The following is a 20375-nucleotide window of genomic DNA, read 5'->3' as shown; positions in this document are numbered from 1 at the left end:
TTTAGATACATCAAGTTAATTTTGAAAAAGAAACGTATTATTAATTAAGCATTAAAACGCAAATGTTTCTTCTGCCTTTTGTATACTCAACAATTTTAATTTATTTAAAAATAAATTATTATTTTTTATTATTATTTTTTTTTTGTTTTATTTTATAAAATTCTTACACAACGTGTTCACATGTACTCTTCTTATATAGAGAACGCTCGACATATTTCCTATTGAAGCTATCGAGCAAGTGTCGCGCGGCTGCTGCTGATGCTGTTTGCTATATTTAGTGTTATGATTGAATCTTTAGTTTAGTTCTCACCAGAATTTTGAATGGTTTATTTATGTATTTATAAATATCTATCTTTTGCTTAGCTGTGATTCCCCCCGCTTGATTGACTCTCTTATCTGGGCAATGAGCATATTTCACAGGAAGTAAGTTCGCCGCGATTGATGAAAGTGCAGTGATTACATGTCCAGGTGTTTGCATCCAGATCCATGGGTTCTGAGCCAGATGAGCCACCAGCGTTGGCAGACGGTCCAATGTCACTGGAATAGTTGGTGGTGCCACTGCAAAAGAGTATAAATATTTATTTAATTTAGAGGTTAAGTGGATGGAGGGGTAACAACTACATACCCGCTGCTGCCTGAACTAGCCTGGATTAGGGACTCCAGAAGTTTCCAGACTTCTGTACCCTTGAACTCAGCCGCCTGATTGGGATTCTTAGTGCGCACTGCCTCCATTAGGGGAGCCATGTGCTGGCGCAGTGGCAACATGTCCATTTTGTACAAAAAGATCAGCAAATGGAAGTCAGAAATAGCTTCGAGGAACTCTTCATCGCCCCAGACGGATAGATAATTGCTCAAGGCATTAAAATCCTGCAGATGGCCATCAATGTAGCGATTCTCAACAGGGAATGGTTGACGCTGGTCGTACTTGGTGAATGTGTATTGCGGTTGCAGCGGCGTTGAGGCGGGCACATCCACCAGAAGATACTCAACGGGCAGCGGACGTCCCAGACGCTGCACCTCATTGCCGTATTGGTCTTTCTCCTGCAAACAAATGGAAATATGTGTATAAATTTTCATTAACATCATTCTTAACGAACACAAATAAAAGAAAGACACAAAATTTAATTGTATTGTTTGGCCTTCATTAAGCTATCAGACAGCCATTTGGAAATAGTGTGGGTGGTGGTGGATGTTGGAGGCAGCCTGAATATGGATGTCACGGTTACTAGGTCAAAGTCGCCCACTTTTTAGCCTGCCTACGTCATCAACAGTCAAACAATGAAGAGCATTTCGCACGGGGGATAAAAGCAATGGCACGAAAAAAATATCAATGAAGCTAACTTCGGCTATGCCGAAGCTTATACACCCTTGTAGTCCTTGGCAATAATATTATTACATATCACAGTTGTTTTTCCTTTAACTTCATCTATCAATGCGCAGATACATACAACCTCCAATGAATCAGTCAGTTTTTTTTTTGTGACGGACGTGGCTCAGCTTCTCATTGACGCTCTGCAAGCGTATAAAAAGTGAGCGCGAAAAAGGTTTAAACCCTCCGCTACTGTTTTTTTTTTTTTTTTGCAATGCGCTTGCATAAGGATGCGCTTGCATTAGGCAACTTTGAATTTTCCAGATAATTGAATTTTGACCTACCATAAAAGCGCACGCATCAAACGATAGGCTACTCCTCTGAAAATTAAATCAACCGATACAAACATACATATATCCAGACTTGTATAAAAGCATATACGCCGTCAATAGTTGGCTAAAATAATTCAATTTTAATCCCTTAAAACTTTTCGAGTGCGCAAAGGCGCATTAAAGAATACAAAAGGTGTGTTTGAGGCAAAAAGGATGGGGGACAACGGCCACATGGTTTCATAAAATCAGTTGGGTTTTAGGGCGGCAACCTGTTGAACTTAACGAATGGCTTGCACAAACATAATAAACAACATGCAATTAAGTGCATACTGCGACAAAAAGAGGATATTAAAAGGACTATAAGCATGGCAACCGACATTCCACTGAATGTGAGATGTTAAGTGTTTGACTCGCTTTGCCCTGACGGCTTATATATTCCAGGAATTACATTAACAATGAAAAGTAATCTCATCACAAGCGTAACCACATTTCAAGCGATGTTTTGTTAATTTGAAGCAGAATTCCTCAAACATTTATAAAAAGAAGTGTAGGTAAGGTGGTATAATAAAATCGCGATATATGCTACAATTAAAAACTGTCCCAATCTGGTAAGTATACCAGATCTTAAAAAGAACTAAAAACAAAGGCAAATGGCTTATCGAATATCAAAAATGGTCAACAGATTCACTTAAAATTTCGATTAGAATGCTTTGTGTTAATCTGACTTTACCTTCAAAGGCAAAATCCTAATCAGGCCAAATAAAGAAAAAGGGACTCTGCTAACTTTATGGCAACTTTAAAAACTTCTTCAACTTGTTTTTCAATTTAGTGTGTTTTCCTTTTTCGTTTCGTAAATGATGTTCTTTGGGGGGCATTAGGGAAACCGCAAATTGTGGTTATCAAATTTCCTTAAAACCGAACAGAAATAGAACTGCTAGATTGGAATACTCCGACATTGACATTGCTGACATTGCTAGCTGTCTAGCTGGAGAGAGTAAAAGCTTTCGAGTAAAGCTCCATGCAATGTACATATGCTCTCTTCCTTGCAGGATGCGTATAAAAAGCCTGAGTCGCTTTGGCTTCTGGTTGCATTTGCACAACGGAACTCGAAGAGGCTACTCAGCACGCGCTTCATTTTCACTTTCACATATAATTAAGTTCAAAATCAAATCAAAGGCAATACCAAAAACAACAACAACAAATAAAAAACAAACCATGGTTAGCCGAAAAAAAACATTTGTAAATTTCAAGCATCAAACAAGTGGAATTCATCATTATAGTTGCAATAGTTTTATTAAGTTGAATCACAATGTTTTGGACGGCAGTCGCCTCATCAACTTTAGCCTCATCATCAGCTGCAGCAGCTGCCTCCGAGCATGCAGCGGCCATGGCCAGTGCGTCCCCCAACTATCAGCAGCAGCATATTAAACCGTTTCCACGCTCCTCGTCGTTGGCCAAAACAAACAGCTGGCAGATTAGCCATGCAGCATTTAAAACGCGTCAGCAAAAGCAGCAATTCCAATTGCAAATGCAAATGGAGTTGGAACAACTAGAAGACCATCCCCACCATCATCAGCATCATCATCATCTGAATCAGAATCAGAAACAGCTTCAGGTGGATAACATTGTTGTCGACGAAAAGGAGAAAGAACAAAAACAAAAACCCCTCAATAAAAGCAAAAAGAAAATCTGTCCAAAAAGTGAAAGTAAAATATTGAAAGCTTTTACCTCATGCAAATGCACACAGAGAGAGCAAAAAGAGTTAAACTAGAGCACAGCTAAACCAAATATGCAACTATAAAATAAAAATAATCAAAAAACAAAGACAAATAAACAAACAAAATCAAATACAAAAAAAAACAATAGTCCATAAAATAAACAAACAAAAACTAAAGAGTTTTAAGTGAAACGAGCAAATACAGCAAATAATATTAAAATTCTCATTTAACAATTCTGCGAATTACAATAAGAAACGGTAAGAATTTAAAGCTACATAAATTTATGTGGTTATAAAAAATATCAAAACAGAGATAAAGAGAAAGTTTTTACAAACAGTTGGCATTCTATGCTTAAATAGAACTTGTTTTCCCAGTAACTGTCTGCACATTTCAATGACAGTTGCAAATTAAAATACAAATGATGTTGAATTCAGTTTAAAAATGATTAAGGTGAAATTATGGTAAATTCAGATGAAAGCAAAACTTTCACTTCTTCCGAAGTGAGCAGTTGAATGCAGTTTAAGCTTTATTTAGTAGCATACTTTTCCGGGCAATTTACCTTTAATGATTTATGCCTGGAAATTAGACTTCAATATGTCAAAAATATTGCAAATTCCATAAGACGGATGAGGTCGTCATGTCATTTACATTTAAGGGATTTTTGTTAATCGGAAATGTAAACTCTGACATGTGTGTGTGTGTGTGTGTGTGTGTGTGTGTGTGTGTGTGTGTGTGTGTGTGTGCGTGCGTGTAGGTATGTGTTTTGGTGAGTTTATTAAAACTTTAGTTTAAGTTCCAACGAAATTCGTCATACACAGAAGATAACCATTTTGGTTTTGCGGTTTTGGGTTAAAAATTCGTAGCACGTTGCCATGATAATTAAAATATGGCCTCGAAAGTTAGAGTTTTTTTGGAGATAAGAAAGAAGCTTCATAAATTGGTATATTTATTGCTTTACGCATAAAACATTTCCCAGCAATAACTACACCCTGCGGCAAGGACATTGAAAATTAAGCAAAATTATGTAGGTCACAATATTTGTATACCCTTGCAAAGGGTATTATAAAATTCAAATGAAAGAAGGATACATTTTCGACCCCAAGAACTATACATATTCTAATATCTTGAAGGTTTTGTCTGTGCACTGATGAATTTATTTACAGAAAAAAGATTTTTTATTGCCAATGACTACAAGGGTATAGAAACTTTGACAGAGTCGATATTTCATATTTATATATAAAGCGAATCGATTCATCGGAGCAACGTCTGTCCATGACTCATTAATCAGCTTCATATTTTATTAGCTAAATGGCCATAAATTTAATTAGGTATCTTAGAATAAAAGTTTCTTTTCATTTGAGGAATAGATTCCGAGCAAAATCATAAACAAAAATGCCTTAAAATTTGTTTTTGTTTTAATAGCCTGGTTAGCCATCATCGTTTATACTTTCACAAGTGACACATGCTCAAAATCCTTTTTATATCCTTTCTTTCTGTTAATAATTTGCTGTTATATAAAGATATATGTGAATATATGCAATGTGAATGACGTTAGACAACTTTCAATTACATATTCAAGGGATTGAATTCCATTAAGAGTCTTTGGCAGGGACTAGAGCTTTAACAAGGATTAGTTGGGGGTTTATAGGTTTAGCCCTAAAATATGTACGCGAATTTATTTCAGTTTTCATATCAATCAAAACTTGCAACACTGCTGAATAATAATTATCGGAACTTATTTGCGCTTTGCAATTACTGCGTGGGGCACGTGCAACAAGTTTGTAGATAACTTGTTAAACTTGTGTTATCTGACCTGTGTCAGTGTAGATGAAAATGTCCCCCTAATTAATATGCGGCATGTACGCAATAATTATCCAAACTGAAAACACAAACGCAGGCCAAATCAAAATGCCCACAAAAGCAAAAGGCAACCCCAAATGTATGCAATGGCATTTGCCAAATTTCACAAGTGTGTGTGGGTGTTGTGTTGGGGTGGGTGTTGCGTGTTTATGTGTGGTCCGACGTAGGCGCATTTGTGGTTATGTGTGAGTGTGTGTGTGTGTGTGTGTGTGTGTGGGGTTAAATAATGCTGACTGACTACAATCTGATAATTTATTATCTATTTTATACGTACACAAGCAAACGATGGTAAATTTATATAAAAGATATTTCGCTTTGTTTGAAAAGTTAATGAAAAAATAAAAATCTAATTGGAATAACAAGTTCGAACAAAAGAAAACTGTTGATTCAAAACAAATACAGACATAAATCTGAATTTATGTTGGAAAAAATTCAATAGTCCCCCCCCACTAAGGCACTTTTAAATTTTAAATATAATACAAAGTTGTGGACGTAATATCTCCTGAAAATATCTCATTTTCAAAAATATAGCACATAAATTGAAATTAAGTAAAAACAAAAACTTAAAATGGGTGCTTGCATTGCAACAAGGACATACATATATGCATACATATGTATGTGTGTGTATTTAAAGCTTTTTTGGTTGCGACACAGAATTTCCGTTTGCAAGAGCGTGCATAAAGTTTTCAGATAATTGCTGCCAAAATTGAATAATTCCCAAAACATTTGCATAAAAAAAACACAAAAATGCAACGCATAAAAGAACATAACTACTACAAAAAAAAACACACACACACACAGTGGAAGGAAATGGTTTGCAAAAACTGAAATACAAACTTAAACAGGCACTGTAACTAGCCATATTAAAATTTAGTCATTTCTTGCTGGTCATGGCCAAGTAAATTGAAAAAGCATACCAACTTCTAGTCTTTAATATTGTTTAAATTGCTTTAATGAAGAAGGACCAACCAAGGGCAAGGTCGACAGGTTTCTATCATGGATTGAAATCGATAAAGAACTAGACATTATTTTGTTTTTTATTGTTTTCCTTTACGCTCAAAGTGTGTGTTTTTTGGCCAACCAATGAACTTCCTTTCGGCGTAATTTAAATTCAGCTACTCTGTTTTTTTTTTTTTTTTTTTTTTTGTTTTTGTAGACTGAAATTAATGTAAGAAGATTGACGTTGTTGATGTTTACTTTCTAGCTTCCTTAGATCCGGCTGTCAGGGACACACCTTTGATTTCAATGAGATAAAAAAAGACCAACAGATAGAGTGCGATTGAGAAAAATGTCACAACTGGTAGACATTACGATTCTCTACTTAAAGGGGAAAGCAAACAATTCCAGAGAATAATATTCAAAAGTGTAGCAACATAAGCTACCGATATTTTTTTTATTATTCTTACTAAGAAAAATTCATTCTTAAACGGATTGTTCTTTAAGTTGGCAGTTGTGTACATAATTTGAATACGTACTTGTAATGGCAGAGGATTTAAATATAACAAGGTAAATATTTATGGGTTGAGTATGCATTTGGTTGGTTATACAATTAATTATCTATATATTATATTCTCTCTCTCATCTATTTACAATTTTCAATTGTCTGAAAGACAGTGCATTCGCAGAAAATTTACTTATAACCAAATTTCTATTCTTTTACATAGTCCAGAGCTAAAGCAAATGGAAATACCCCAAGAGCTGAAGACGCTGCTAAGCTGCAGCCTGTGTGGACGGGACTATGACTTGTTCCTGTTATTGCCCAAAATGTTGGAGTGCAAACATGCATTTTGTGCTGATTGCACTGAGGGGAGATTGGTCAAAACCCAATCGGTGGATCGTGTGATTTGTGCCATTTGTGAGAGACATTCGACAGTGGGGCCACAACCGGAGTCATTGTTGTTCCTATTGGCACAAATGCCAGCGCTCAAACTGGGTAGAGCCATGCTGATGAACCACGCCGCCTCTGAAGGAAGATCGCCGCGGCTGCCATCAGGTGGTAATCAGCCGTCTAGCAGTGGGAGAAGATCTCAAAGCGTTAGTTTCCGGCGCGGAGAGACTAATGCACGGCCCACCAATTGGATCGATGAGATCTCTATGGAGAATTTCCTAATGCGAAGCAGCAGTGAGCATTGCCCCGTCCACGCTATGCCACATACGATTTGGTGTCACAATTGCCAGATTATTATATGTCGAGCCTGTGCAGAATTGCAACCTCATATTGGGCATCGTCTCACTCGTCAATTGGATTTTGATGAACTATTGCGGCAACTTTTCTCCAATGAGTTGGCCAAAATTGAGAAAATCAGCGAGAGGACAACACAATTTGCCAACCGTGAGATGAGGATGTGGCATCAACTATGCGAGATTTGCTCCCTGGTCCAGTTGCGCATTAAGCGTCAGATTATGGAGCATAAGCCGACTATTATTGCCTGCCAGATGCGTGTCTGGCGTCAGAGAACTGAACGTGATCTGGTCGTTGGCGATGCTCAGCACGGTACCACGGAAATGTTACGGCTTTTGAAACAACTAAATGAGCAGAAGTCAAGATTTCAAGATCAATTAAATGAAGTACAGTTTCAATGCCAGCTGAAGGCCTTGATCTATGACAATGGCCTGGAAATATTGGATTTTAAGCGACTGAATCAGCGCGTTTTAGAATTGCGTCAACCGCAAAACCAAACCTATGACATACCTTTGGGCGCTGAACCGCCGCCGATTCTGGTCCTGACTAATTATTGTATCTACTCTTATTGGAAAGAAGTGCAATCCCATTTTGCACCAATTACACGAATGAATCGAATGAATGCACAACAGACGGAACTGGTTCCTCAATATCGTCAGGCAGTGGTCCTGCCGAATGTCAATCAACGTCAACGAGAACGCGAGGCCATGCGTCGTATGGTGCAGGAGCAACAAAACTACGAGCGTCAATTGCAACAGCATACTCGTTCCTACGCATATTGTGAGGATATCAATAGAGATCAGATATCGCATGCCAGTGGCAGAAGCAGCAACACTGGCAGTCCGTCTACTTCTACAACGTCCTCGTCCACTTGCACGAATCCAGCAGCTCAATTGTTCGAGGATAACAATTATAATTGCCTCAACTTGGATCAACAATTACCACAGCGAGGGAGCAATCCCGATAATGCTTTGAATTCACCTTATTGGGCTTTATATGTCCAACGGACTTTGCATACCGTTCTGAGCCCAAACCCACAGGCTGAAGAAGAAGGCCCCGACTCGGCGCCTGCTGCTGCTGATGTTGAGGTTGCTGATGTTGAGGCTACTGCTTCAGCTGCCGGAAATGCGATAATCGCCTCGATCCCCTTAAATCCTACTGCTCCACGCTTTCCTATATATTTTTTAGATATAGAAATCGCTAGAAACTCTGCTGGACGTGTTTTGATTGAGGTGCGAAACGATGTGGCTCCACGCATGGCCGAGAATTTTCATAAACTCATTCTACATGAACGTGGCTTTGGCTATCGAGGATGTTCCATATTTCAGGCTTGGAACAATGCGGGTATTATCACAGGAGACTTTGAATATCACAATGGACGCGGAGGTCATGCTGCACTCGTTGAGGATTCGTTCTTTATGCCAGACAATACACGATTGCACCCACAGCGTGGGACAGTTGGCATGCGAAGTGGACATAGGATATACGATAACAACAGTTTTGTGGGAAGTCAATTTCGTTTGATACTAAATGAATACTGTCCATTTACGGCCATATTCGGTAGAGTTCTATCTGGTATCGAATTGGTTGAACGAATTGCTGCATCCGGCGATTCTATTGGACGTCCTGGGCTTCGATCTTTTATCAAAAATTGCGGTATATATCGACCTCAATGAATCTTTGTCGCCAAAAAGAGCGAATATACATGTTGAATCTAAATTAATTGTACTGAGTCAAAATTTTTAGCATTGCTCACCCATTTCTTGAGAACTTTTTGATAAACTTTTTTTACACCACCTTTTTGGAGGCTGTTTATTTTTGGAGAAACATAATTTATATACTCTACAACAACCAAAAACATAACAAATAATTATACCTAACAAACAACAAGAAGAAACAAACGTCCAAATTATAATTTCTGATATACATACATATATAATAATATTTGGTTAACCCTTAGAATAATAATTAGTGTGTTGTTTTTTCTTTTTTATAGACACTGTAAGAATACAGTGTTAAAACGGCGCTACAATGTTACCTGGAGAGTAAATATTTAAGTATAGAAAAAACCTAGTCATTAATGTATCATTCATCCTCTTAATCCTGCTTAAAATCTTGTAACTATAGCAAAAGCAGAAGCCCCTTTATTTAAGATCAAACAAACTACAAGAACATGAAATAAAGAGGTGAAATTAATATTTACGTTTATATAAGATACTAAGTAAGAAAATTGAAGTTTGCAATTAAAACAAACTCAAAATCCCAAATCTCAAATATCAGAGCAATGATAAATTGTACAAAAAAAAAAAAAAAAACCCTAAAACAGAAATATAAATCCTAAATGTGTTTACAATAAAACGCAAGCATAACTCTTAGATCCAACCAGCCTATTTATTAATTAACCATAACTGGATAAAGTGTGACATCAAATTGTTTTAAGAAGCAAGAATAGATTCAACTTTAACTTGATCGAAAGTGGATTTAAGAAATTGGAACGACAAGAAATGAAGATTATATGATTTTAAATTTAGTTGAAATAAAAATCCTAAAAGTCACACAAATTGTGAGTTAAATTCGAAACGAATTTAAGATTTTACCCCTTAATTGGTGTCTATATATATTTGTCTAAAGTTAATCATGATTAACTTATATTCATATTCATGTCTATTTACAATTTATCTGTATTAAATGTGATGAGCTTTCAATAAATGTTGGCATTAAGCCAAGAAAAAAAAAAAGCTACTTACCTTATAGAAAACATCTGGAACATATTGTTTGTCCGTCGATTCACGTACATAGCCTAATTCGGGAGCATCCTTGGTGGGTAGAAGGCAATTATCACGGACCAGAGCCATGCATTGAGCAGAGACAGCATATCCTTCCATATGAACTTGTTTCGTTTGATCGCCTGCACAATATAAATACCAATTGCAATTGATTAAACTGAGTATAAAAATAATATAAGGGAGAAAGTACTCACCTGTTACACAAATAGTTACAAATTTTGATCCGAAAACGCCATTTGTGGCATATTTGCATGGATTGGGATGACGATTTTGAAGTTCACCAGCCGTTATGCATTCTTGGGCGGTCAGAAAGTGGGTATCAATGCCACGAATTTGCTTTACTGTGCCAGCGGTTGCATCGGCCGTTATTAGATCCGTGAAAATCCAACCAATCTGCAATAAATACAATTAATTTAATAATTTAATCAATAATTAATAAATAATTCTTACTTTTTTTAGCCCTAAAGCAGTTGCCACAGCTTCTACATCAGCAGCTCCCTCATCCGGCAACATATTAAGCGAATCTCGCGAAGATTCCTGTGGCGGTTCATAAATCGCAGCAACTCTGGCTCTTATGCCAAGCGGTACGTCTGTATGCTGCTCATATGTGCCATACAAATAGCCCATACGTTGATGTCCTGTGGTTCGCCAATAATTTAGAAAACGTTCCACAATTTTGGTATTCTCAAACATGACATTATCCACATGTCGATAGGTTTGACGATTTAGCGTTATAGCCGATGGCTGGCATTTGGAACAGATACCTTTGGGCCATGGCGGATGCTCACGGCAACCGGGACGAATACGGCAATTAATGTCATCGAATACGAAATATTTGCCCTGACTCATGCCAGAGGTTTGTTTTCGTATATATGAATGAAATGATAAATGTTTGATGTTGTGCTCTTTCAGATAAGATTCATCATATGGTTCAAGGGGTGAGCAGTGAACACAACGTCCATTAGCATTATGATGACAACTGCAAAATGAAGTCGATATTTGGAATTAGCGCCATTTTCAATACCAGATGTTTGGAAGACATACAGCTTACTATCCCGTTCCCGTTTGATGCTCCCATCGGCTTTGGCCAACAGTTGATCGACCGCATCCTCAATGACTTCCTGTGATGGACGAGCGGCAGAGCTACTGCTATTACTGTGATCATCAATGGATACAGCTTTACTAAAGGTCGGATTCTCCAATACCGTGGTGCTAGTGCGCTACAATAGAGAATGGTTGATTAATGGATTTGGAAGATTCTAGAAAGGTACTCACGCGTGTTGAAGTGCCAGCCATTTGTTTTAAGTAGATCATATCGCCATGTTTCAATGTTGTGCCCACCAATTGCGATCCATTGGCATGGAGTTCTGTGAGGAAAGTGCGGTCCTTAAATAGGCCAAAACCATCAACTCTTAGAGTCGTCTGCACACTATCATACAGCTGCTTCAAATTGGATTTTGGCGAGATCTCAATACGTTTTATGCCCTCCGCAGATTGAACGCGTACAAGCTAAGAAATAAATGACAAAATTGAAATTTATTAAGTACTACTATTTACATTAAATATAAACAAATATACATTAGAATGTATATATATTCTACCGATTGTTTGCATAACACAAAGAGGCGATGGCGCACAAAGGCAAATACATAATTGCGCTTTTTGTAAATGATGTTCTCTAGCAGCAATGGAGCGCTGGCCATAATATTAGATGATGTTTCTGCTGCGTATAAGGATGTTGGATGTTTTTAGCGTAGCTTAGAATAAGCTAGCTATTTAAAAGCCGTAAAGGCTTGATGTTGGTAAGAGATTTAGCGTTTCCAACTGTACCACATGAGGACACAAAATTGACTGTTAATTTTGAAAACAAAAAACCCACGTTTTTGGCAACGCTTAAAAAATAAGCAAAAATTGTAATGAGAATTTGTGCCAAATTGAGAGGGAAGGCAATTAATGATTTCATCGGTCTATAACCTCTCTTTTTGAGGGATGCAGTGATTAGGAAGAATATATGCATGTAATAGGTAACTAATCTTATAAATTGCATCTCAGTTTGAATACCAAATATTTGACATAGGCATACGATAAAGAGAGAGTCCAGGACAAAATCCAAAAAAGGAAATGAACATGACAGGTCGTTATAGTGCACATTATTAGAATTAGAATATTTGACGTTTTGGTGCATTCATTGATAACGGTTCTGTTTTCAGTCCCCTCTTTTCTTATCCGCCTCCCAAATCGTGCAAATATTCCGATTTACACGAACACGCTCTCATCTATAAGTACGTTTGCTCTCTCGCTACTCTCCCTCCCTCGCTCTTGCTCTGACACTTCACACAAAATCTACAAGTCATTGCTAAATTTCTATTTTGTTTTCCGCCTTTTGGCTCTCCTGTTTGGGTTGCTACTGGCAACAAATCTTTCTGTGGCTCTTTATTGTTGTTGTCTTATTGTCAAATGGGCAAAAGCATTATCACAAAGTCATTATATTAGCCTAAATAGACCCCAAATAGCCGCTGGTCTGTTCAACTATAAAAACAACAACATCAGACGTGAAAGTTTGTTGCCGGCTTTTCAACTCGATCAATTAACACACACAAATGGCCTCATTACACACACACTAGGCAACGTCCTGAGCTTACTACGCGTTGCACATATTAACACATTTCACTATTATTAACAAATTACTTACAATTTTATCAGACATGGGCATTGCGGCTATAATTATGTTGTCTCACTTGCACAGTAGAGCTGGGAAATCCATCGATGGCTCCATCGATAGTATCGATGGAAATTAAAAAGTGCGATAGATCGATGGAAATTTTTCGATGGCGATCTATCGAACGTAAACACAACTTTACTCACGAACTCGAACATGTTCGCGCGTTTACTCACATGTTCGAGCGGTTTACTCACGCGTTTTAAATCGCGTGAGTAAACGCTAGCGTTTTTGCACAGCGTTGATGTTGCCAGATGTTGTTAGTGCACAGCGCTGATGTTGCCAGATGTTGAAACTGCGAAAGAAACAAGAATTAGTGATGGGAATGTTACACACGAAAAGTATCGATTTTTAAAAACTACTATCGAAAATAGGCGCCAACATTAAACTGCTCTTAATATTTGTGCACATTTATTATTTTAAAGCGCTGCTGTGACTGATTTACAAATTAAACAACAAACAACATAAATACACTATTCACTTTAACTAGTGGAAGACTTGAAAGGAAAGCAATTGCGGAATCGAACTAATCTTAGCTGCTTTTCAATCGTATTTGAGATTGCCCATGCAAATATATTTAATGTCCACATATTCATCGATTCCATGATGGGAACCTTCACGACCGATTCCCGACTCCTTGACGCCGCCAAATGGAGCCTCGGCAGCTGAGATGATTCCTTCGTTTACTCCGACCATGCCGACTTCCAAACGCTTGGCCACTCGGAACACTTGTTGCAAATTCTCGCTGTAGAAATAGCCAGCCAAGCCGCGACGCGTGTCATTGGCTTTTTGCACAGCCTCCGCTTCGTCTTTAAATTTGATAATGGAGGCAACAGGTCCAAAGACCTCCTCGGTATAGATTTTAGCTGAGGGTGGAACATCTGTGACAATAGTGGGAGCGTAGAAGAGGGAACCCAAGGAGGATAACCCTTTGCCTCCAGTAATAATGTTGGCATTCTTGCTGCGTGCATCCTCAACGAATCCGCTGACCTTATTGAACTGCATCTCATTTATAAGTGGTCCAATTTGTACATCACACGACTTGCCGTTGCCAATCTTCAAAGATTCAACACGTTGCGTCAATTGGCTAACGAATTTATCGTAGACGCCCTCTTGGACAAAGAATCGATTGGCGGACACGCATGTCTGTCCACAATTACGGAATTTCGATGCCATGGCCCCATCTACAGCCTTTTCAATGTTGGCCGAATCGAAGACAATAAATGGAGCATTGCCGCCCAGCTCGAGGCCCACGCGCTTGATTCCATCGGCAGAATTACGAAACAGAAGCTTTCCTACTTCTGTGGAGCCCGTAAAGGAGATGCCTCTTACATCGGGACTCTTGCACAAGAGATCGCCAATGGGTGCTGCTTTAGCAGTGGTCACCACATTAATAACACCCTTCGGAATGCCAGCATCCTCAGCCAATTTGGCCACTGCCAATGCTGTCAGTGGGGTATCCTCAGAAGGCTTCACAACTACTGTGCATCCCGCGGCCAATGCAGATGCTGCTTTGCGTGTTATCATGGCCAAAGGGAAATTCCATGGTGTAATCAATGCAGCCACTCCAATGGGCTGTTTCATCACAATAATCTCACGATTATTCACAGCACTAGGTATCACTTCGCCGTAGATGCGTCGAGCCTCCTCGGCAAACCACTCAACAAACGAATTGCCATAGATAATTTCGCCTTTGGACTCGACGATTGGTTTACCGGATTCGGCGGTCATTATCTCAGCTATCTCTTCTGCGTGTTGCTCGATTAGTTTGTGCCATTTCTGAAAACATTTGTATGTTTATATTCATATATGTATATAGATAAAGGCGAGTGCAAGGGCTGATAAGGTACTTATTTCAGCAAAAAAAAGAAACCGGCCTTCTCACCTTTAGCAAATTGGATCTATCTTTGCCTGTCAATGAGCGCCACTCTTTGGATTCAAAGGCATCTTTGGCCGCTTTGATAGCCTTTTGTGCATCCTCTACGGTCATGTCGGGGACACTTGTAATCACCTCCCCGCTGGCTGGATTCTTAACATCGAATGTGGCGCAGGTGCTGGAGTCCACCCAACTGCCATTTATGAGTGCCTTGTTTTGCACCAAGGCAGAAAAGTTCCTTATGCTGGACATGGTTATTTGTCTACTGAGTCGCACCGTTCGCCACATTTTGCTTTATAGTATTCTCACAGTCCTTATCTCACAAGTGACACCGCTGAAATTCTTATCCCTTTTAAGCCGCGCGTAATTTTCTGATGTTTATGCTACGCCTCCTTTTCAATGATTTCGCAATAGCTCTTATCATAAATCGTTATCACCTGTTCCGCCTCAAGTATTTTCCTCAACAATTCGCTTGGTGCCGTTTGATTGATTTTAATTGATTTTAATATGCATTCATTCCAAGGTACCGTTCCGCCTCCACCTCCAAAACATATGTTTTCTCGCCGCAGTTTTTAGCCCTCTTGCGGTAGCTTTTTGCATCTCTCGCCGTAAAAACTTGCCCTCTCGCCGCAACCACATCGAACATGTTCGAAAATTACTCACGAACTCGAACATGTTCGCGCGTTTACTCACATGTTCGAGCGGTTTACTCACGCGTCTTAAATCGCGTGAGTAAACGCTAGCGTTTTTTGCGTAAATACACACTATCGTCGATAAACGAAATTAATCGCCATTTACCGATAACAATTCTGTCAACAAGACTTTGCGGCAATATTTGAATTTAAGCTCAAGATAATTTATTAAAATATGGAATTTGAATATTTCTGAGCATTTTGCATGTTTTAAGTGAATTAAAGGCTTTTTAAATCTAAAAATCCAATGAAGTTTGGAAAAGCTACGTCACTATAAAAAACTTATATAAGAAACGCTTCAAAGTTTTACTCTAGGGTGATTAGTTTATAGGGGGAGGATCACCATGAATATTTAGTAAATAAATAACTAGCTATTGAACACTCGCTTATTACAACCAGAGTAAATATGATCTAGACGAATAAATAATTTCCTTTTCGAGATAATAAAAAGTCACAAATGTCGAATGAACTTCCTTATGGCCATTAAAGTTGTGTCTGCTTGCAGTTTTTTTTTTCATTTCTTGGTATTAAAAGGCAGCGCCACTTGTTCTAGGCAATGCCTTTCGCCTGTCTTTTAGAATCCAGCTTCATTTTTTTTTATTCATATTTCTATTTTTTTTTTTTTTTTTTTGCATAAGCCGTTGCTGCCATTGAGTCGTGTGCTCCATTTATTTATGGACAGTAGAGGGAGCTCATATCATAGATTTTCGCTTACATGCTTTTGGATGCCGATGGCGACTGGGCTACTGGTCATGCAGGCTTTTGCTTCTGCATCTTCAGCAATCTGTGTTGCAAATTTTTGTCAATAAATTTTCGGCTGGCAATGCCAAAACATGCCCAAGCTAGGGAACAGGATCTAAAGCTGAAGATGGAGCTGGACGTCATAACTGTTTTAGATAAGATTGCCTAGATGGCGATGACGATGCCGAAGCTCCTGCCGATCATCATAAATGAATTCAATTAGTTCTGATTTAAAACTAATTGAAAATGCGTCTGGAAGACAGGAATGAACTGCTGCGGCTGTTGCTGGTGCTCTCTGTCGATAGGTGTGTAAGTTATTTGTCTAAAGTGCTGCCGGGAGGTGTTCCAATTCTGATGGAGATTCGTTTGGGGAGATATGTACGCAATAAGCACCTGGAGGGAGGAACGCAGGCCTAATAAAGTGGTCAGCACTCGAACTAATGTCTACTTAACTGCACAATTTTGACAAGTTTAATGCCCCGACAAAAAAGGAATTTACTTTATGTTGATCCTCGCCCGGCTCCCTCCTGTCGTTCCGCATATCTATTTTATTATATATATTTCCCTCATAGATGGCAAACAATTGACAACGTGCCTTTTGTGCCGGCCTAATTGTAATACGAAATCATAACACGCCATAAAAACGACACAAAAGCAAAAGATATGGGACCGGTTATGTTTCTCCTGGATCTAAGACGACGACGCCCTGCCCTCGGTTGGTTTTGGGTTTTTGGGTTTGCTTCAGTTCTGAGTTGTCGGCAGCTGGTCAATGGTTAACAATGATCTTGGCTCTTTCTTTTTCTTTTGCTCTTTCTCTCTCTCCTCGTGTCTTTGTCTCCCTGTGTGTGTCTCTAAGTTGGAGGAACTGAGGAGTAGTAGCCGAGCCATAAATCATGTTCGGAAACACGTTCTATACGTTGCGGCACGCAGAGGAAAAAATTCAAAACACAAAACGAAACAAGATGAAATGAAAACACATCTGTTGTTTGGCAGCTTTCTTGAAAGGACTCAACACAGCAACAACAACACCAGCAACAACCGAAAGAAAAGGACTCGAAGCTTAGGGCGCAAACTGGTTGCCCGTCCACAACCAATTGTCCTGTAGTGATAGGCTGATGGTTGATGGCTGGCTTCTGCTTCCATTCCTGGCCAACCAACCGCACAGATAAATGTCATGATCATGGCATGGCACTGCAGCTGCTACTCCTGTTCATCCTTTAAACCTTTTTTTTAAACTTAACCCATGTGACACTAAGGGGTCAAAAAATAAATAAATTAGGCTTGTCTTTTTATCATTTAAAAAACGAAACAATTCTTACAATAAAAATGCCAACTTATTATTCTTAAATTAACAATTTGCTTAACTATACATATTTGCAATTTCTTAATGTAGTTATATTTATTCTCCTAAACTTTCTTCTTAATTAATAAACTACAAATTGCCACTTACATCTAAAAAACTGTTCAACTTTTTAATGGCATTTAATAATAATTAACGATCAAAGTAAAATTCTGTCTCATTTAGGGACTGGAATTCATCAAGAGATTACAAATTAAAAATGAATATTAATCATATTTTTAAACATATTTTTCAATTTAATTCCCCAAAGACTAGATCTATAGATCATCAGTGCTCCAATGGGTTAAGGTGCCTGCAAAATGTGTTTGCTTCTTAAAAAGGATAATAGCTTTGCCCACAGCTTTTGCTGCTGACTCACCTTGGCACGTGTGTTTAACGACAAGAAACGAGGACTTGAAAATCGACAAAGTTATTCCAGCAGCTGCCCTTAAGTCACAGCTGCCAGCAATTTACCAAATGTCCCGAGCATCGAATGCGTCAGCAGATTAGCTCAACCCAACCATCCCGTCTCTGGCTTTTGTTGAAGCAACACGTGATCGGTGATCAGGATATGGATAGCTCTACCACTCCCTAGGCAATGCCTAGCCCTAGTTTTTTTTTTTTTTTTTTGTAAATTATTGTTTACTTTGCCTCAAGGTTATGGCATTATTATTATGTGCTTACTTGATTATTATACCCTTGCAGAGGGTATTATAAAATTGGTCAGATGTTTGTAACGCACAGAAGGAGACGTTTCCGACCCCATAAAGTATATATATTCTTGATCAGCATGAGAAGCTAAGTCGATATAGCCATGTCCGTCTGTCCGTCTGTCCGTCTGTCCGTCTGTCCGTCTGTCCGTCTGTCCGTCTGTCCGTCTGTCCGTCGGTGCGTACGCGTTTTACTCAGCCATCTTAAGAGCTATCGGGATGAAATTTTTTTTGGGAGCTTTTTTTTTACCCGGGTGAGATAAAGTATGAAAATCTTTGGGATCGGACTACTATATCATATAGCTCTGGAACAAAAATTTTTGCAAAAATTGGAGTATCCCCATGAAATTCACCAATATAATAGAATTTGATATAAAATCTCAGATCCCAAAATTTGACCCTGATCGGATAAATAGAACACAAGTTACAGTCTATATAAATCGGTTCAATCGCTGCCGGCAGCTCTGCTTGCTGCCTACTACGTCATCATCAAATCAACAGAGCACATGCATACACACACAGACGCAACGCTACATAAACTGTATGTGTATGCGTGCGTTGCTTTGCTTAGGGAATGAGGGAAGAAGAAGAACAAATTGTACATAGTATGAAGAGTAAAATTGTTTTGTTTGTATATTAATGAATTGAGCTGCAGAAAACAAATTTTGAACATGTGAAATTATTATTGTCAAGGACTGCAAGGGTATATAAACTTCGGCATAGCCGAATTTAACTTCTTTGATATTTATTTCATAATTTCACCCCTCTTGTTTGGGAGTGTGTGTGTCTTTTTCCCGGTGTGTGTGTGTGTGTGTGTGTTCCACTTTCTTTCACTTTAGACAATTATGTCCTGGCATGCAGCCGTCCTCATTCCTCCTACCTAGGTAACATACCTTCATTCACTGTGAGTTCTTGTCCTCGAGCTCGATTTCTATGGCCGAGGGATAACCGCGCAACCCCAAGACGAAAAAATAATAATTACGCATTCTCTATTTTCGATTGTCATCTCTCTGCTTATCCTTGCTACGCACAATCCTAGTTATCCCCCTCTCTCCCTTCACTCGATACCCAGAAGAAATCTAAACTGCGTATTCCTTTTGCCTTGTACCAGGCAAAGTCGAATTTTGGTACAATAATTGCGTCTTGTTCCTTTTCGTAGGGTTGATTTTCAATCCAAACAGCAGCTGAAGTACTTTACACTGCTAAAAAAAAATACATAATACAGAAACAAATTGTTATCTAAACACCATTTTTATACACTTAGATAGTCCAATGGAAAGGCTTTCCTAAGTTCTTTTCTCAGATACATAATGGGAAATCTAAAATACTCGTATGATTTATAAGCTTTCGTTTCCAGTGTATTTTGACTACCCCACATCTGCATGATGTACATACATTCCAAAAACTTACGCAACTCCAACAACTGTTGGAATATGCGAACGGCCATACAATATATCATCTCCTGTTATGAAATGAATAGATTAAAAACTGTACCAAAAATCGTTCAAAAACGCGTAAAACTTGTTGAAAAGCAATCAGCATGAAGAACTACGCAATTTTTGTATAGGAATAAGCGAGTATAATTTATGCCAACCAAACCAACCCAACCCAACGCAACCCAACCCCCCAACAATGAAAAGACTGCAAGCGGAAACGGGGTGGATGCTGTTCCTCAGCTTCGAATCTGGGGTAGGACTTGGTACAATGCGTTTCAGATTGTACCACACAGGAATAAGCAAAGAAAGGAGGAGGAGTGTAAGGATGTGTGGTGGATACCAGCCAAAAGGAAGAAAATTGCGTCGTCGGGCAATTCTCACGGTACACACGGATTTGTGCCATTTTTTTTATATTTTTCAGCAAGCTTGCTCGCTTACTTTGGTCCTTGCCCTTGTCCTTGTCCTTGTTCTTGTTCTTGCTCTTGTCCTTGTTCGTGTCGCATTTGATTTGGGTAGGCCCTTTTTTTTTGTATGTCTTGTGGATTCCCACTTCTCACTCTGATTATGCCTTAGGCCTAAAAATGCATTCTTATTTAAATTTGGTTTATCAACGCTTATGAGACACATTTCCGCTGTGATTGTTTTCGTTATTTCTTTTCTTTTTCAAACTGTAAC

The 20375-nt window shown here is 38.7% G+C and overlaps 3 protein-coding genes across 4 annotated transcripts; 1 reads left to right on the top strand and 2 right to left on the bottom strand.

Annotated features, from left to right (window-relative positions):
- Positions 1-353: 353 nt before the first annotated feature.
- Npl4 (nuclear protein localization 4) lies at positions 354-12982 on the bottom strand. 2 transcript variants are annotated; one of them, XM_068300869.1, is made up of 8 exons: positions 12880-12982; positions 11463-11696; positions 11232-11407; positions 10638-11166; positions 10382-10580; positions 10149-10309; positions 626-1041; positions 354-558 (listed from the first exon to the last, which is right to left on the bottom strand). In XM_068300869.1, the coding sequence occupies exons 1-8, from the start codon at positions 12898-12900 to the stop codon at positions 393-395; spliced, it is 1902 nt and encodes a 633-aa protein (XP_068156970.1). In that variant the 5' UTR covers positions 12901-12982; the 3' UTR covers positions 354-392. The 2 variants fall into 2 exon arrangements, with proteins under 2 accessions (XP_068156970.1, XP_068156969.1); XM_068300868.1 differs by lacking the exon at positions 12880-12982 and adding an exon at positions 11789-12006.
- On the top strand, positions 6499-9369 carry LOC137585463 (uncharacterized). Its single transcript, XM_068301243.1, has 2 exons — positions 6499-6725; positions 6884-9369. Exons 1-2 carry the CDS (start codon positions 6700-6702, stop codon positions 9075-9077), a joined length of 2220 nt encoding a protein of 739 aa, XP_068157344.1. The 5' UTR covers positions 6499-6699; the 3' UTR covers positions 9078-9369.
- A 313-nt stretch (positions 12983-13295) lies between the features above and the next one.
- Ssadh (succinic semialdehyde dehydrogenase) lies at positions 13296-15342 on the bottom strand. The gene is made up of 2 exons (XM_068300708.1): positions 14792-15342; positions 13296-14685 (listed from the first exon to the last, which is right to left on the bottom strand). The coding sequence occupies exons 1-2, from the start codon at positions 15068-15070 to the stop codon at positions 13450-13452; spliced, it is 1515 nt and encodes a 504-aa protein (XP_068156809.1). The 5' UTR covers positions 15071-15342; the 3' UTR covers positions 13296-13449.
- Positions 15343-20375: the final 5033 nt, after the last annotated feature.

Source organism: Drosophila tropicalis, unplaced genomic scaffold, assembly GCF_018151085.1.
Source record: "Drosophila tropicalis isolate 14030-0801.00 unplaced genomic scaffold, ASM1815108v1 contig_878, whole genome shotgun sequence".
Classification (NCBI taxonomy): domain Eukaryota; kingdom Metazoa; phylum Arthropoda; class Insecta; order Diptera; family Drosophilidae; genus Drosophila; species Drosophila tropicalis.
Note: the sequence above shows the minus strand (reverse complement) of the source record. Positions and strands in the feature narration are given on the sequence as shown.